At 36.1% G+C, this 19,243-nt stretch overlaps 1 protein-coding gene across 1 annotated transcript; it reads right to left on the bottom strand.

Annotated features, from left to right (window-relative positions):
- Positions 1 to 3,656: 3,656 nt before the first annotated feature.
- Positions 3,657 to 17,357, bottom strand: LOC109202271 (uncharacterized). The gene is made up of 8 exons (XM_019359393.2): positions 17,178 to 17,357; positions 15,814 to 16,095; positions 15,295 to 15,606; positions 14,907 to 15,206; positions 7,904 to 7,948; positions 7,639 to 7,719; positions 7,287 to 7,342; positions 3,657 to 6,021 (listed from the first exon to the last, which is right to left on the bottom strand). Exons 1-8 carry the CDS (start codon positions 17,215 to 17,217, stop codon positions 5,704 to 5,706), a joined length of 1,434 nt encoding a protein of 477 aa, XP_019214938.1. The 5' UTR covers positions 17,218 to 17,357; the 3' UTR covers positions 3,657 to 5,703.
- Between the last annotated feature and the right edge of the window lie 1,886 nt (positions 17,358 to 19,243).

The raw sequence follows: 19,243 nt of genomic DNA, 5'->3' as shown, positions 1-19,243 counted from the left end.
TTTTACTTTGAAGGTCCATGTCTCATGTTAATGTATCTGATTTTGCTTCCCCTGTCTCGTTAGGCCTGATTTGTCCCAGCTGTGTTTCCCTCCTGTTACCCATTCCCTGATTGCTCCCTCTGTGTATTTTAGCCCTGTGTTTCTCTGTGTCAGTGTCCTGATCTAACCTCACTCATGCTGTGTGTTCTGCCTGAGTTTATTTTTATATTTTGAAGTTTGTTACTTTTGAGTTGAGCATTAAAGCTGTTTTTTGAGTTCACGTTTTGTCTCCACAGTCTGCACTGTGGGTCCTTCATCTCACCACTCCTGCCTGCACACAGCCTTTACATGACACAGCTAAAACACTACTTTTCATTCTCTGAACCAAATTCTCAATTTTCTAGGGAAAGTCACTGAATCAACAATCTTTTGTCAAAACTGGGTTTAATACAGTTTGTGTATCTCTTGTAATCTTGTTTGCAAATCAGATGATCATTTAATGGCACACTTTTTTGCACAGTTACACACTTTTTATGCAAAATGCATAACCAAAATTTTTCAGGCTAGTGTTCAAGATAATTCAACTGATATAGGACACAGTAAGCAAGGGTGAGTTTAAGGCTGATACCAACTGAAAGACAACAAAGACCAAGATCAAAGAACAGTGGAGTCAGATTACTCTGAGCCATAAACAGTCGATCATGTTTTTATACATGACACGAGACCCCAATGTAAAGAAATAGAAGACACACAATATAAATATAACAGATATAATAGATTAGATATAATTATAATAGATATGTTTATAATGTATGAACATACAACATGTATGTACACAGTTCTGAAAAACACAAAGCTCAAAATATTTTGGGCACTTTCTAGGGTGTGTAATTTTTCACTGTTACTTGAATAAAGAAGCTGGTTCAGTACTTCAGTTTTTACCAGAGTATTTTTAATATAAGTGTTTGTACTTCTACTTTAGTGAAGAGTGTCTATTTTGTCACCTCTGTTAAACACCACAATTAAAAGACTGATGAAGAAGTTCAACTTGTGAAGAGAAAAAAGCCTTCCAGACATTTTTATTTCTGCTGTCCCGTGGTTTGTGTTGAACCCTTTGAACACACTGACTGAAAGCCCAAAATAAATACTGTCTACAGGTCACTGCAAGACCAGCAGATACACATGTGACAACTATGTATGTATGTATTTCAAAATGCTAAAAATGCATTCTGATATATTATAATGTTTTATTTATTTAATTATTATGTTTTATTAAAGAATGTATCTTTAAGATCATAACAATCTCATCAACTAACAGGAAGTTAACTTGAAGTTCTGGTTCTTTAACTCTTTAATAAAACCTGTCATAATTAATTTTGTAGCTTTGCTGAAAAAAGGTTTTTGTTAGGTTGAAATTGTTAAATGTTGTCATTGTGTTACTTAAATTTGTAAGCCTTGCCTTAAATTGTGTGATCAAAGACATTCTCTGTTTCTGTTCCTCTCCCCGACCTGCTGAATGGTGGGGGAGACAATTAGCTATAGTTTTTAACTGCAGACATTGAAAGTAAGGTTCTCGGTGTCCTTATTTAGTGAGGATGTTTTACTTCCTGCTCTTTATCTCCTCACCTGTGTTTGTAGAGGGTAAACCTTTGGAGGAAGCTAAGCCATATACAGGGGTGAGGGGAGATGATCACCAGGGAGTCACGCACACAGAGAGACACTCACTCATGCACACACACACACACACACACACACACACACACACACACACACACACACACACACACACACACTCAGTGCCTTAGTTTTATGACGCACCATAGGGGGGTTTTACAATCGGTGTTTGTGTAAACTGTGTCACAGAATAAAAGGCTGCAGGGGGGTCGCTGGTTCTTTGTAGTGGTCTGAGACTGAGGGTAGAAGGGCTGCTCTGAGATCCTCCCTTTGCTAGCAAGTAAAAAAAAAAAAACGGTTAAAGTGATCTGTCTTGCTTTGTTCATGGGAATAAGTCTGAACTAGCAGGCCTGCTGAAGCGCAGACCCAACAGTTTTGCTGACTGGAAGCTGATGATTGTCTTCAGCAGCTGGACCTGGCTGTGACCCCAGAGCTAACTGTAGCAGGGTTGTAGCACTGTATTACATCCCTGATGGCCCACTGGGTCTAGGCTGACTACTTTCTGAGCACCAACGAACAATTTTATAAAAAATTTACAAGAAATTGCTAAAGTTGAGATTTAGTAGAACAATAAAGACATTAAAGAAAGAACCAGTGGAATGGTATGACTTTTTATTGTTTATTGGGAATATCGCTTTAGCTGAAAATCCTATTATTCCTGATAATTACAGTCAGAAAAATTCAATTCACTTTAGTTATATAGCACTCTGTACAGGATAAAAACCACAAAGTGCTTCACAGTAATATAAAAACAGATATACATAAAAAACAGCACAGTCAAACGTTCAGCACAAATCTAATTAAAAGCCAATCTAAATAAATGAGTCTTCAGCCGCTTTTAAAAGAATAAATACAATCAAGGCAACGTAATGATGGAGGGAGAGCATTCCAAAACCTGGGGGCCACCGCTCTAAAAGGTCTCCTCTGGTCTTAAAACGTGTTTGTGGAATTTTTATGGAATTTCTTTTCCTTATCAGGCCAGAAGCAGGGGGTTAAATTCTTTGTATTTTTAATTCTCTGTATTTAGTAACATTTTAACTGAGATTAAAAATGTCTTTCAAGGGTTATGTGTCCAAGAGAGGAGGAGAGATTGTAACAATTACAAACATTAGCAGTCACACAAATACAGCTGGTAAACAGTACATGTGTGAGTGAATACAACCAGACCGTACCCAACCACAAAACAATGAATTTCAAATCAATTTTAAGAGTAATCTCATTGTTTCATATCTATTTTGTTGGTCCTTTAAATTGACTTAAACTAGTAAGTCTATTAAGTCACAGTAACAAGTTCTAACAGTTTTATTTTTTTCTACAGACTATTCTAGGAACAAAGGGCAGTATTTTTAAAAATGATATTTATTTTTGCCCAACTCTGTTATGAACTCTGACAATAAAAAGTATTTCTTGTTTGACTGTGTTCAACTTTAAACCTCATTTTTTTGGCAATGCACAGTAATCAGAAAAACATTCTCCTTTGTTGTTTTAGCTGATGGAAAGGCAATCGGGCTGCTTGAACATTTGCTGAACTCCACAGTAGAACATTCACAGGCTGAGGAGCTGGGTTTGAGTACCTCACCACCAGCTTTGACAGAACAGCTTTAAAAGTTGATGTTTGCGTAATGTGGCGAGAAAGCAAGGCCTGAGTGAAGGTTGGCTCTAACATAAGTTGAGTGTCAGTGCATTTTCTGAGTCTGACACCTGGAGGTGCTCCTGTATACTCTCATGAGCACAGACCTTCAGTCACAACACTTGTGATATAAACTGCACTACAAATTACAACTAAAATAATAATTATACCAAATTGTTACTACTGGGTACCTGTGTTTGAGACAATAGAGAATACAAACAATACAGTATACACACAGGCAGCCACACAGCATTCTGAAGTAATGTTTTGCTCTTCACTCAGTGATTCCTTTCATTTTTTTTCCTTTATACTTCAACTATAACATACTGGTTAGCTGTTGGCACTAAAACTACATTTTTAAGTTCACCTCCTCTGCCTAATAACATTTGAACATCTTAAAATAAATTATGATCTCTTTTTTCTTTAAAAAAAATTACACAAATGGAGCTTGTCATAAATATAAACATGATTTACAATAAACAGCAATCGATGAAGCTTCAACCCTATCATGATCATAGGCAGATTTCTGCTCAGAAACTTTTTGAAGCAACCAGGAATTAATATTTAAGCTCTTTCCTTCAAAGTAATTTTAATGGGATAAACTCCTCAACGTCTAAACAAACATTTGTACAGAACAATACAGAACACATAATACAACAAAGGCAGATCGTATATAACAACTAATTCAGAACAACAACAACTGATTCAGCTGCTAAAGACAAACAAAAAAATTAAAGGTGACAAATTCCAATCAGCAGGAACCTAAAACATAAAGGTTTTTCACAAACTTCTGTCAGTACAAAAGAGACCTCAACAGAACATTTTAGAGCACAACTTGAAACTGAAGGAACAAAAAAATTGTTTTAGACAATCAAGATAAGAAAATCAAGTCAAAGTCACTACATTTAATGATGATTTGGTACGAGTGGTATGTCACAAACTTATGTCTTAAACCAAGGTGAAGATGTAAGTCTGTAAAACATAGTAAAAAGAAAAGCCTAATAGAAATGTGCATATCAAAATATATATACAATATCAAGAAAATGAAGACAATCTTTATCTAATGTTGAATGAAAACAATGATCATCTCTGGTGTAGCACAATGAGAGAAAGAGAAGACTAAAACCACATCAGTGCATGTTGGGAAAGACCAATAACATTAAGATTATCTAAAGAAAGAAGAATGAACCAAGTCAAAAGCTTTAGTCAGACCTACAACTATCGCCCCTTTAAGATGACCACGATCGGCAGAGAACACTGGATGTTAAGAGCATTAGTTGGGAAGTATTTCAATCTGCCCATATTCGTCTCTTCTCTTCACCGGCTCCAGTTAGTTCAAAACGCAGCTGAGCGTCTCTTAACTGGTAGTAGAAATTACGATCACATCACACCAGTTTTAGTCAACTTACATTGGCTCCCTGTTGAATATCGTATCAATTTCAAAATTCTCTTGCTTACCTTTAAAATTCTAAACAATTTGGCTCCCAGCTTTCTATGTGAACTCCTCCATTTGTATATTCCTAATAGAGCACTAAGATCTTCCAATCAGATGCTCCTGACGCAACCGAGGTCTCGTCTGAAGTCCAGAGGGCCTTTGCTATCGTAGCACCCAGACTCTGGAATAACCTCCCTCCTTATATTCGTTCCTTTGAGTCCATCCAGTCTTTTAAATTGCGTCTTAAAACTTATTATTTTAGTCTGGCTTTTAATTCAAACTAGTTGGTAATTTCGTGGCTAGTTATGCTGTTTACCCATATTGTTTCTTGCACTTCTTTTCACTGTTTTTATTCTGTCTTATACTATTGCTCTGACCAACTGTGAAGCACTTTGGTCAACTTTGTTGCATTATTATGTGCTATAGAAATAATTTTTGATTTTTGTTGATTTCAAGAGTGACACTGTGGTTGTACAGCAGAGTAATATGTGCACTTTTCCAGATAGATGACATTGAGTGATCGAAAGCTATAAATCAGGATTGTTTAGGATTTTTAAAATCATTGCTTAAATAATATTTACAGTAACCTGATTTTCACTTTTGCTAATGTTAGTTAGCTGAAACACACGTCTACACCCCAACCCAAGCTGCCTGAGCCAACCCATGATGGGTTTAAACTTGAACAAGTCTAATCCCAAAGTCCAAACAGGGTGTTCAGCGGGAACGCCTGTTCAAACGAAGCAGCATCAAGTGTGCCTTGTATCGTTGGGACTCTACCAGTTGATATCTAAGAGCTCAGTATGGATCAGTGTAAAAAAATCACAAGTCCTCACAGTAGTTGAGTGATTTCTGTCTCCATCAAGCCAACATCTAAGAAGTTTGGTGTCAATCAGTCTTAGATGGACTGATGTAATGACACAGATGTAATGACCTGAATTCTTGGCCATACAGGTAATTTATACATTTCTATCAACATAAATTAACTCTAATTTCTGTTTTCGTTTTTTCCCGTCCTTTTGACTCTGGAGTACAAAGACTCCTCTGTAGGTCGGTATAGCTGATTAACAGATGAGTTGGTTGGACGTTTGCTGAACGCCACAGCAGAATATTTGTAGGCAGAGGAGCTGGGTTTGACAGTCGGTGTCTCACCACCAGCTTTGTTAGACCTGCTTTGAAAGTTGATGGTAGAGTAATGCAGAGAGTCAGGCTGGTTTGGGGGAGTCACAGTGAGATAAACCGTGCTTGTTGCAGTTTCCGAGTCTGGATACTGAAGCTGCTCCTGGAACTCTTCATAGATATTCTCCTGCAGGAAAGAATGAAAACACACCATTTGAACAGTTTATATTTCATCTAACAGGAAGCCGTTTCCATGCAAAGTGCAAATAAAATTCCTAGCCAACTCATTTCAATTGTGACTTTTCTTGTGATAACATTATCAAGCAAGATGCAGTTAGCCAGCTGGCTATAACTTAACATTGATGCACGGATCTGGCAATGGTTAGGTCATAATTTCTTGAGTATATTCACTCAAGATCATTAAGAAACTGGTTTCCTCTAACAATCACATTTTCATTGGTAAAATGGGCTTCATTACATGAAAGCAAGAAGCAACCCAGCTGAAAAATCCCCACCCAAAGTGCCAGAAACATGAGCTTCTCTCCACCTGCGTCTTACTCCAAAAGCAAGGTAATCTCCATAAACTACCACATTATAATGGCCAACAATACAGGATTAAAATGCCTGAACAAAGGGTGGTTTGGGTCTCACTGTATAGTTTCTTTAAGTATGACAGCTCTATGGAGGTCCCCGCCTCTCCTCCAATTGTGCACTGAGCAGTGGCTCCCCACGAGTGTGTGTGCTGAGCCCACTGCTCTACACCCTCTACACTGCAGACTGCAGACCTGCTCACTCCAGCAACAAGTGTGACAAGTACAATACCCATAGGTTAGTGTTTTTATTGTTATTTATTCAAAATGCTGCTGCTGGGAGTTGCTTCTAATTTCACTGAACATCTGATGTTTAATGACGATAAAAGAATCGTGATCCTGATTCTGACTTTTTACAATTCATCCACATAGCTATCGTAGTTATGAGTGTGACAACTCTGACTTGCGTTCCATTTTAAATCAGGAATCTTGAACTGGCTCAAGTCAGACTTCCAGTTCATAAAGATATAGCAGTCCCACCAAGCCCGACTTAACACTCCTTAACACTCCACAGCTGTGAACGTAAACAGTAGTAAAACTGTAAGACATGTTTAAGAGCTTTATCCAGGCTCTGCATGTGAGTGCGCTGCAGCTGTGTTTTCAAACAAAAAACAAAAGAACAAGCACTGAGATGTTTGTCTACTGATGAATGAAAGGTTCTACTTTTTCTAAAGAGAGAAAAGTCCTGTATTTTCCTGCTTTTCCAACTTAATGCTTGGTTATTGTTACTGTAACAAGCTCAACTGAGGAGTCACTCCCAGCTCAACCATCTGACTTCTGAGGCATTACATTAATAATACTAATACATTACAATACAATAGAGTGAGGAGACATGACACACGACACAGCCTAAGTCACTCACCTCTTTGATAGTTTGTACTGCTGCTTCATTTCCTGTGTTTTGTAATTTTGAAATTCCTGCCAAACAGAAAAGAAATGGTGTAAATTGAACAAATTTCTACAGATCTCATAAAAATGAAGTTCAATTTCTTCCATCAGTTCAATAACCTTTAAAGAAAGAACTGTAAGAGTTTCATTGATAATGTAGTATTTACATATTAACATATCAACTTAAAAAAGCAAACAAAAAAATGAATAGAAGCTGCTAACATCATCCTGCCTGCTGTGGGATTTTAGACGTCATATATACAAAACACAGGGAAGGAAGAGATGGTTGTTCTGTGCTGCACAAATGAATAATAAAATGTACTTACGTTTGTAGATAAGGATCAAGACTATCACAAACACCAGCATCAGCAGCAGCATCAACGCGACACAGACGATCACAACAATCCCTACATGTGAGGAAATGAAGGCAAACAAAAAGTCAGCATGGCTTTATCTCCCAGACTGTGGACGCTTGTGTAATTTTATTTGAGACTGTAGAGAAATTTAAATGACAATGTTCTTTTTAAATTTCACCCAACGTGCTCACTCGTGTTCAGCAACAGTTTTAAAACATTAAATATAATTTCTCACCATGACTCTGAGAAGCAGGAGCAGGTGCTGTGTTTGAAGGCCCATCTGTTTATGAGGAAAAACTTTTTATTTCCTTCATATAAGACAAACAAACAAACAAACCAAATATAAATGCATAAACACATGCATATACATGCACACATAGATATGTATACACATACTAACACAAAATAAACAAAATATAAAGGACATTAAATACTCACTCAATTATAGGATAGAAACATGTATGTACATACTTCCTACCCCATGTCAAACATGCTATCGATTCACCATATTCGTCATTACGCCCACTTCCCCTCAGTGCTTGTATACACTCGCCCCACACACAAAAAACAAGAGGAAAAAGAAATGAAAAATCTATGTATAAATATAATGCTAGATAGGATTCTCATATGAATTTGCATAATAATGGGTACTATCAGTCATCAATTTCATTAATTTCTTCTTTTTCTAAAAGCAGGTTTTAAAATAAAAAAAACAATGTTCCACAGTTTTACTCCACAAATGGAAACACAAAAGGTTTTAACTGTTAACATTAAGTCTTCAGATTTACCCCCAGGTTATTCTCTGTGAAAAACAACATTCTCTGTACATTTCCTGGTAACACATCATAATTATACATATATATAATTTGGCAGTTTTATATGTTATGAAGTCCATCAACTTCATGATTTTAGTCTTAAAAAGTAGAACATTAGTGTGGTCTCTAAATCCAGCTTGATTAATGATCCTGATTGCTTTTTTTCTGAGGTTTAAACAACAGTTATAAAGAAGTTGTGTGTGTGTTACCTCAGACTTCCACACAGTACTCTAGGTACAAGAACATGAGTGACTACTAAAATGCACGGTGATTTATAATGCTAAAAATGTTTTTGCTCAACTCAGGACAAAGATGCTTCGTGACAGTTTGTGTGCTTTTATGTTGCACCCTGAAATTTTGCATGAAAGACTCGCCTTCAACAATAAGAGGCAGTGCTCGTCATTAAAGCCTTTTCTTTTCTATAAGTGAAACATATGAAATAAAACCCATATTATTGAGTTCTACTGCTAAGCATTTTTTTTTTTTTTTGCTTTTAAAACTTTAAAAAACAACTTTTAAATAAATTTCAGATATTTGATTTGGCATGTCTTGAGTTATTATACCAGACACCCTTGCTGATGTAACCCTGCCAGGGGTTTGTGTCGCCTCCCACTCATGAACTGAGAATCTTTTGTGTTTTAGATGAATTTGTGAAGTATGGCACCATGGAGCCACTTAAAGAATCACCTTAAATTAAAAACAAAACAAAAAAACCCCCCAATATCTTGGAAATTGTTGACTATCAGGCAGCCTACAATGTAATGAAAACCACTGAAGTCCGCAAACTACATTATGTCAAACCAGTGTCGCTGAAAAAATGGACGATATATTATGGATAGGAAGTTTTGTTGTCAGTGTTGCATTAACCTGAAAAATGTGAACTTGATGAGGTTAATTTAAACTACATTTTAAATGACAGAAGACAAAGATGTAAAAAAAGAATTTCAAAACTGATGCGATGTCAGCGATTTCAGTTGTGGCTGATAATTTCCTGCTATCGCATTTTTGTGGGTTACAGGAGGTGCAGGAAATGAAAACAAAAATAGCAGCAGCTTTACATGCTACTACTGATCTGTGTTGCTGTTAGTTATAATAACAGAACTGACTTTTTACAGGAATGGGTCTTGGTTGGAAATCAGTTTATCATGTTAGTAGTGAGAACAAACAATTATTAATTTCAGTCACTCCACTTAGAGAAGGACCATGTGGTTTAAAATCAAGACTAAGTGTGTTGATCAAGCAGCAAACTTTGAGGATGATAAATAATGCCAATGTGGAACTAACACAATCTATAGTTCCTCTAATAGACTATGTGCACCTTAGCATATGTTACTTCTGGTGGGAAAACTCCTGTATAGCGCTTTGTTTCCAGTGCAATATTCGTGCCTTGTTTACGGTCAGGTTTTCCAAAACAAGTCAACCAAATGGATGAACCAAGTGGCAATTTACATTTCTCTAGATGTCTTGGGCACTTACCAAATATATCTGTAGATAATGTTCATCGACTTGTCGATATTTTTTTCCCCCGAGAGAAAGGATTCAAATTTTATATTTTTCAGTATTTGTATACAGTGGTCTCCCGTTTATCGGGGGTGTTATGTTCTAAAAATAACCTGCAATAGGTGAAATCCGCAAAGTAGCCAACTTTATTTTTTTACAATTATTAGAGATGTTTTAAGGCTGTAAACCCCTCACTACACGCTTTATACACTTTTCTCATACAGACATGAACATTTCTCTCTTGTTTAAACAGTCTCAAGGTTCAAACCTTGTAGAAAAATAAGTCCAGTGTTATAGAATGAAACCAAAGATCAAACCCTGTTTTCAGGTCCAGAGCATGGGAATAGAGCAGCTGCCAGAGAATTCAACATTAATGAATCAGAAGTCCAACTTTTTGCGCTTCCTCTGCCTTTTGGATGCTACCACAGGTGCCTTTGCAAAACGTTTCGTCGACATTGTGTTTGTTGGGGGGAAACTTACAAACACAGTGCAGCACTTCAGAGTCACACTGCTAGCGATCGATGTAGCAATTCTGTACTTTACAGGAGAGATGGCACGGAAGAGATCAACAATGGTCTACAACTGATCAGGAAGCAGAACACAATGCGCTGTAAAAAAAATGTAAAAATGCAAAAGTGCACTAATAAAAATCAGCGAAACAGCGAGACCGCGAAAGGTGAACCATGTTATATCGACGGACCGCTGTAATTTTGAAGGTAAGTCACAACATACCCTTTGTAAATACTAATGTATAGAAACCCTTACCAGCAATCATTCATTAATTTTTTTCTGTGGCTTTTTTTCACGGTTTGTTGACATGCTGTGTAGGTGTGTACTTGACTAGCTGATATCGACATAACGGGGGAAACATCTGGTTTGACTATTCTTCATCTGTAGTTTGAATGCTGAATATTTGCCTGTTTAAATCATAAGAACTGTCAGTATACAGAGATGTGCTTCTGAATGTGGATGATGTTTCTTCTGATTTTGTAATGCAGTTCTGCTTGTGTTGAGTGATGTAAACAACTGATCGATCTAAACTCTTCAAACGTCAAAATTGATCATTTGATTTTTTATGACACAGCAATGGTGAGTGTTCCCACCTTCTGCTCTTTGTAATTTAATGCAATCTTTGCATTTTTGTATCTTGGACATAGGGCTGCTCGATTATGGCAAAAATGATAATCACGATTATTTTCACTGAAATTGAGATCTCGATTATTTGACGATATTTATTTAACAATAACAATGTATTGAATAATGGCTTTAAAGATTGTCAAAAAATAATATAAAATAGTGTGCAAATACTGATTACAGTGCAAATGTTTGCAATATAAAAAATAAATGAAAAATGTAAACATCTATGTTTAGTGAACTTCAAAATACTGCACAATATTTGATCCACGTCTGACTCCGCGAACCCATAATGTTTCCACCAATGTTCCCTCAAATATTTCATGTGTCTGAGCGAACACACAAACTCCCTGAGCGATCCCTTGGACCACTGTGAGCGACATCAGACGTGTGCACTGTGGTCACGCCAACATCTAATCCATCCAAGTTACATGGTTTATTAAAATAATCAAATTACAGCATTTACATTTATGTTAGACTACTTTTAATTAACTGCTTTAGCCCACTTACAATGAAAATGTAAACAATCCTGTTCATGACCTGTGCAGTATGTTAACACTATTGGAAGTAAAAATAACTTGAACTCCAATTTTGAAAACACAACTTTCTTTCTTTTTTTTTTTTTCATAAAGCTCTGACTTGTATTATGAGTCTGAGTCTGTGGTCTGGGAGAGAGTCCTGTAACTCTCTGTCTGCCAAATACAGTATATAATGACCAATGTTGGGCAATTAATTATATAGTTACTTCTTCAAAAAAGTAACTCAGTTTGGCAAACAACAAAGTTTTTTGCAGCTATTTATTTTTTTTAATGCAGCCAAGGCGTTTTTTTAAATAAACATTTCAAGCTGTTTACAGAACAATCAGCTGTTCTGCATCAAATCTGATGCCACACAAATTATTTGTGCCACTCCAAAAAATAATTTCTGTCCCCTATGAGATAAAGGAGAACAACAGCCTGATACCTGCAGGCCTGACAACAGGAGATGTATCACTCCTGTAACACCTGTAACATTCAGCAGTCGCCTCATTGTTCTGGCACACACAACAAAACTATTGACTACACTACACACTAACTACACACTAACTACACAAGATTTGCGCTAAACGTCTCAAATCTCTCACATCTCAGAACACCGCCGTCACTCCTAAAACTTTCCCCCGTTTCTTAACAACTAGATGCCACGTTGCCATATCATTTTTTGATTGGTCGACAGGGTACTTTTTTCGACCAATAGGAAAGGGTGGGGGGTTTTTTGGTTTTGTTTTTGCTCACAGGCGGAGAGTGCTTTCGAGCGTTTTCCTTATAAAACGCCGTTTTTACCGTTTCTTCCCGCAGTAAATATAAACAACGATAGTATTCAGGAAGAAAACCAAACATTGCATATTTTTTATCATAACTCTGGTTTTACGTGGCCTATCAACACAATTTAAAAACTGGTATAAAGTCCACACTTTTTCCGTCAATTGTTCCGTCTGTCCTGCTCACATCTCCAATGGTTGTACACGTTGTCATTAACGTGGCTTCACTGCACATCAACCACGCTGCTTTGCTAGCTAAAACACCGGTGTCGGCACATAAGGACGCTGTCATAGCCTGTCAACCACGTTGATTGGCTGCATATATACGAATGTGAATCGCATTATTGGCTGGACTATGGGATAAGGTGGCATCGTTCTAATCCCATACAGGAGTAGCCAGTCACTTACTGACTAACACTGCAAAACAGAATTGTTAAAGTATTAATTTTAATTTCAATTCAGGTTAGATTTTTTTTGTGCGCAACGCAGATTTTCTGTGCGCAGAGACCGTGCCAGCAGTGCGCAATTGCGCACGTGCGCAGCTTAGAGGGAACATTGGTTTCCACACCACTGAAGTCGTTTTACCTCTCTTTTCAACCAACGGCATTCTTTCTTCAGCAGCCATTATCCTCTCCTCTCCAAATAACTTGCTTAGCTTTCCGAGCTTCCCTCGGTCCTCTTAATTGTTGTGAGCGTGTTCGAAACGCAGAGAGGTGCGCTCGATTTGCCACACGGAGCAGCGCGAGAGTAAAGCACGAGGGAGGTGCTAATAATCGGCTCAGTCATTTTTAATGATCGTTGAAAACCCAGATCGTAATCGAGATTAAAATTCGATTAATTGAGCAGCCCTACTTGGACATGATTTTAGAGTCCATCTTTGCAGTAGCAATTGACTGCAAAATAAAGCTACCGGAAATGTACAACTGTACATCAGAGATGGGCAGTAATGCGTTACTTGTAACGCGTTACTGTAATCTGATTACTTTTTTCAAGTAACGAGTAATGTAAGGGATTACTATTGCAAAAACGGTAATTAGATTACCGTTACTTTCACGTAGGAACGCTACGTTACTGCGTTACTAAAACCGTGATTTTTTGCGAGAACATCTCATGACAGTGACGTAAGCGAGTGCGACGTTTGTGACAACAGCTGTGTGCAGATCATAATATATCGAGTGCGGGAGAGAGTGTAGAATGCAGCGTTTAAAGCGTGGAAGTACTGACCTTTGAGTTTGATTCCATAAAAAGTAACAAAAACATTAGCGTCCGTTGTGCGTGGAAAGAAAACTTCTTTTTACAGCGAAAAAACCCCTAAACTTCCAAGCAAGCACCGAGTGCGCTACGATGTAATGTGAAATTCACAGAGAAACTCGCGGATTCTTTAACTGACCGCTGCGGCACACCTGCACCAGGGTAAACCTCCGCCTACCCCAGTCCTGCTTCACAGGTGAAAATAGAGCAACAGGACCGCTAGTCTTTGATTTTATTTATTTTCTGCTGTGTTTTACTTTCATCTATTTGAAAGAGTGAGTGTAAACACAAAAAAATATTTTATTTTATATGCTGGAATGTGCAGAAAATAGGTTTAAATGTTAAACAAATTTCTTCCAGTCAGAGAATGTTGCATATAATTAAGTTTTTGCTTGATGCATAAAGTTAAAAGATTTAAAGTTTAAAGTTTTAAAAAGAGACGTTTCCATTTGATTACATTTTGTATGATGGATTATGCAGAAAAAGTAGAATTGGTCTGAAAGATCTATCGCTTTATTACCTATTCAGGTTGTAAATCGTGTTTTTAAAAAGTAACTAAGTAACTAAGTAATTAATTACTTTTGAAAGAGTAATCAGTAATTAGTAACTGATTACTTTTTTCAAGTAACTTGACCAACACTGCTGTACATCCGTTCTTAAAACAGGTACAACTGCTACTAAAAATCCCTTTCTTCACATCAGCTGTATATGGTTAACTTTAAAAATAATAATAATTGCATTTCTCACAGTTAGCAGCTGCTGTGACTGCAGCACCTTTTGTGTGGTGCAGATCATCCATGTTTGCGCTAAGTATTTCATTAGCACATTTATAGTATTATAGTCTTTCTCAGCATTGATGAACAGATATTTGTGTGTTGCAGTCATATAGTTAAAAATGCAGCTTGCTAGAATTAACTAATAATTTTGCACTCCATCATATTATGTAAAAAGGATCACCTCTGGTTCCAAAAAAACAACCTGATGGTGTCCAAAATCCAAACATTCAGACTTTTAAAAAATTTAGACAGAAACAGATGACATCTCAGTGGATACATCCATCTTTCATGTTAGGGCAAACTTCAGTTTTTTTATGTTAAAAACTAAGTTTAAATACATTTTTAGACTTCCTGTCATGGAACTCCTTTTGTGGTTTACTGTACATCTCAGTGACTCCTTTTGTTGATAGTCCTTATGGAATTATTATAATAATTTGAAATAATATAAAAATCGTGACTCACCTACAGTCAGGAACAATCTGCCAAAGAAAACGTTGCTTGTTTGGTTGTCGGTGCTTTCTGCTCCACACCAGTATGTCCCACTGTCATTTAATGTTATTTCTCTCATTGTTATAGTAATTTTATTCTTTGTATGGTTCATAGAAAACCTGTTTATGTGCGTCTCTCTGGTGTTTATGAGAGGCTTACATATAGATGGATCGTCTCCCTTACAGAACATTTTTTTAAGTGAGGCGATATCCTGGTTGTATCCACACCAGTAGGTGACGGTCTGTCCAACAGCGGCTGATTTCTTTATTGCAGCTATAGAAGTAGAAAACAGAAAAAAAGAAAGACATGTTGTATTTGAGACTTGCTTTCATGTATTATTTAGAAAATGTCTAATACTCACATAGGGGTGTTGGGGATAAGAGGTTAATTTTTACTCGTTTGAGTGAAAATCTTCCATCATTTGATAACACTGCGCACCAGTAGACACCAGTATCCCATCGGGACACATGACTGATAGAGGCGCTGAAACCATGGCTGGTGAGAATGAATAATCCTTTTGACTTTTGAGGATAATTTGTTAATAAAATATCTTCACAGGTGAAATTGTTCTTTCTGCAGAAAAAGGTGAACCCAGACATGTAATCATCTCCAGGAAAGTCACATGTTTTTTTGTACAAAATGAGATTCAGTGTTCGTCGGCAGCTCTCAAGCTCTGTAAACAAAACAGTGAAATCAAATATTTATTCATCTTATGAGGACTTGGAATGTTTCTTTCATGTTCAAATTAATTTTCCTAAGTCTTTTGGCAATGATTTGGAATACATGGTGAATAGATCTCTTAGGTCTCTCATGATCCAGTTCATTTTTATAATAATAATAATAATAATGATAATAATGATAGATATGCTACATTTCTTACCAGGTTCTGGTTTCTCGTCCTTTCTGTCAGTCAAGTTCGAGCTTCGGTTTAATTTACACTTCTGTTTAAGGTCTTTAACCGCTGCCTGGTGATTTTTGCTTTTTGTATCATGGTATAATCTGCCTTCAGTTTCCCACACATCGTTCTCAGAGCTTTGAATGGTTGTTTCATTGAAATCGACTATATCATTGTCTTGATATGATTTATTTATTTCAGGATATTTGCAGGTGAATTTAAACCATCCTTGGTGACATGCTTTCATTCCAAAGCTGACCTCATAACCTGCAAATCAAAGAGACAGTTATCTCATCATATTCTGCAAAAGGAATGTCGTTCTCGTTTTACACTGTCAGCCACACGCAGTCCAGTTTCATCTTAACCTCTTAATGCCTAGTGTCTCATGTTTGATATGTGAGATTTTGAGAGTTTTGAGAGTTCTATATCATCAGTTTGAGTCCTCTTGAAAAATCTAAAAGAAATTGCATAATACATTTTTAAGTAATAAACAGAAAAATAAAAAATGCCAGAATTAGCAAATATAAAAATTAAAGTATTTTTTCAATTGTCAGAAAGTTTAATAAATGCTACATTTAAAAAAATATTCTGGTAATCATTTCATGGTTCAGACATAAGTGAAAATGCTCTTCCAGTCCAGCACGTCTCAGTTTTTCTGGACCTAATAAAGAAATGCTGTCAGCACAAATGTTTGAGCTTATATTGTGAGAAATTAATAATAATAAAAAAATGACAGAAAAATTTACATCCTATAATTATAAAACAGAAATGATTTGTTAATGTAGAGATTGTTTTCTTTTACTGTGAACCCATTTTTTTCACATAAAAAAAAAACTAAAGATAGACATCTGTGTCGCAGAAATTACTCGATTTTTACTAGATAGTAGATAGTGATGAAGAAGAATGAAAGGTAATATTTAGCATTTCTTATCCCACAGAAATAAGATATTTGCACCACAGTGATATGTTTAACATGCTGATTTTTATAAAATTGGCACATATTAAGAATTGTCCCTGCACCACATGTAAATGTTTAAATTCATCATTAATTGTGTGTTTATGATTATCACAACTGTGTGTATGTGACAGCAGATTTTTTAAGTAAATTAAAATATTGTACAGTGTCTTTTCAAAATTATTGTTCAGTTTGTGAGTCGGATTTTTATTATTTGCAGCTGGATTTCCTTTAGGTTCACTGTCAAACTGTTTCTACATACAGTTTGCATTTCTTTAGTGTTACGCGGTCTTAAAAAAAGATTACACCACATCAAAAATGTGTTTGTTATCTATAATATTATACATTCAGAGACACTCTGAGTGTTAATATGTTAGTAAATGAATGTTTTTACCTGTCGTCATTGAGAGGACGAGTAGTACCAGAAACTTCATTATCTGGTTTTGGATGTTTAAGATCTTGAAGTCAGAATTATTTACCTGCAGTTTGTTTTCTGATGTCTTTTTCCCTCCTCAGTCTGTTGGTCTGCAGTGATCTTTCATTAATTTCAGTTTTAAATCTTCCTGCCCTACTTTTCAATCTGTCCATTTTTTTTCGTAAACAGCTCCTTCCGCTTTGTAAGTTGCTTCTTCTAATTAGTGGTAAACAGGAAATAAATGGCGTGTGTGGTGGAGAATCATATCACGCTTTGATTAACAGGAAATTGAAACTGCATGACAAAAATAGCAGTTTGTAGCTACTATAGAAAACTGCTTTTAGAAGGAGAATGGTTTCTTCTGTTTGCACAGTTCAGTAATGTAAACTGAGCCTCATGGATTTCAACATATAAAGGCGGCTTCTGTTTGACAGTACTAACCTAACTTTATGGTAAAAAAATGTCTGCAACTATACTCTTAAAAATATAGTAGCAGAAAGGCTGTAGTAACATTAAAATGATGAATTGTATTTATGATTAATATAAATGTATCTATGATGGTTCTGCTGGTTTCCCAATCTACCAGCTTGCATCCTTCATTACATTTTCAAACTAATTTTGAAGAACTTTTTTCCGTCTAGATCGACAAATGACATGTTAATTTAACTGCTGATTGCTGTGCAACTGCAGCCCTGGCATTTTTGGTCCCGACAGCCCATCATACTTATATATGTCATGTATATATTTCATTTTGTTTGATTATAGATATTAAAAACAGGTTTGAATCAGGTTGGTACAGTTGATGTTAGTTGGGTTAGTTCTTACTTGTACCACCAAGTAAGAACTAAGAACCAAATGATAGGAGTGATGATTTCTAAAGCTCAAGGTGTATAAACAGACATGTGTTTTCTCAATGGTGTCAGCTCAAAATAAATACACAACAACATTTTATTTAGGTAATAGTTTATTTACAAAAAGCAGGAACAGAAAATTGTTCAAAGTTTCAGATATATTGTACATGAAACAGGATTTAAAATCTGATCAATAAGCCAAGTAAAGCTGTGTCGGAAGTTAATCTGGTTCTAGATAATGGCTCTTTACTGTAGGTGGCATTAGTGGACTGGACTTCACTCCATCTCAGTACAGATAATGTACACTGTATGCTTTAGCTGCAAGGTTAGTGACCCTCAAATCCCACTGGAGTGAGAACAATATGTGGGGAAAAATGAGACAAGAACATTTTCTCACTGCTTTATCTAAACGTGCCTGCTGCCACTTCCCCATCAACCTTATGCATGGAAATATCACCAGTTAAACAAAAACAGTTTTTTAAATTAATTTATTTTTGCTCTAAACAATGAGATAGAAATCTACTAACCTCAAATGTCCTGAAAAGTTGCACCCACAGCACATCTGTCTCATTCTCCCCAGTAAAAAAATACCAAGTAATCTGAACCTCTAGCTGAGGTTTTTCTGTGATCCCTGTAAAATGCAAATCATTCAATATTGGCACTAGTGAAGACAAATGCTGAAATGGTTTGTGAATTGTTCATATGTACAGTCTGTCAGTGTTGGGCAAGTTACTTTGAAAAACGAATTAATTATAGTTACTTCTTCAAAAAGTAACTGAGTTACAATATTCTAAAAGTAATTAATTACTTGAAAAGTAACTATTGCGTTACTTTAAAAAAAAAATGTTTAACCCTCTGGGGTCCAGGGTATAATTGGCCATTTTTAACTACTTTTGATTTTCCCTCCACATTTTACCTTTAAAAACTATTTACTTTGCCTTGTTTGGTATCATCCTTTTCAGCACAACATCACGTGTCTAAATTTACAGTCATGTTTTCATTTTGACATACTGTATTAACACAATTGATCTAAAATCAGACAAAAACCATAAAATCAGAGTAGAAAAACTTATATTTTTTACTGTAACAACCACAAACATGTTTAATGAATCATATTTCATAACTTTAAATGCAAATATAAATGGTCAATTTTAAAATCCTATGCACAAGTTTTGCAAACAACAAAGTTATTTG

This window comes from Oreochromis niloticus, linkage group LG5, assembly GCF_001858045.2.
Source record: "Oreochromis niloticus isolate F11D_XX linkage group LG5, O_niloticus_UMD_NMBU, whole genome shotgun sequence".
NCBI classification, from domain to species: domain Eukaryota; kingdom Metazoa; phylum Chordata; class Actinopteri; order Cichliformes; family Cichlidae; genus Oreochromis; species Oreochromis niloticus.
This window is presented reverse-complemented; position numbering and strand designations above follow the sequence as displayed.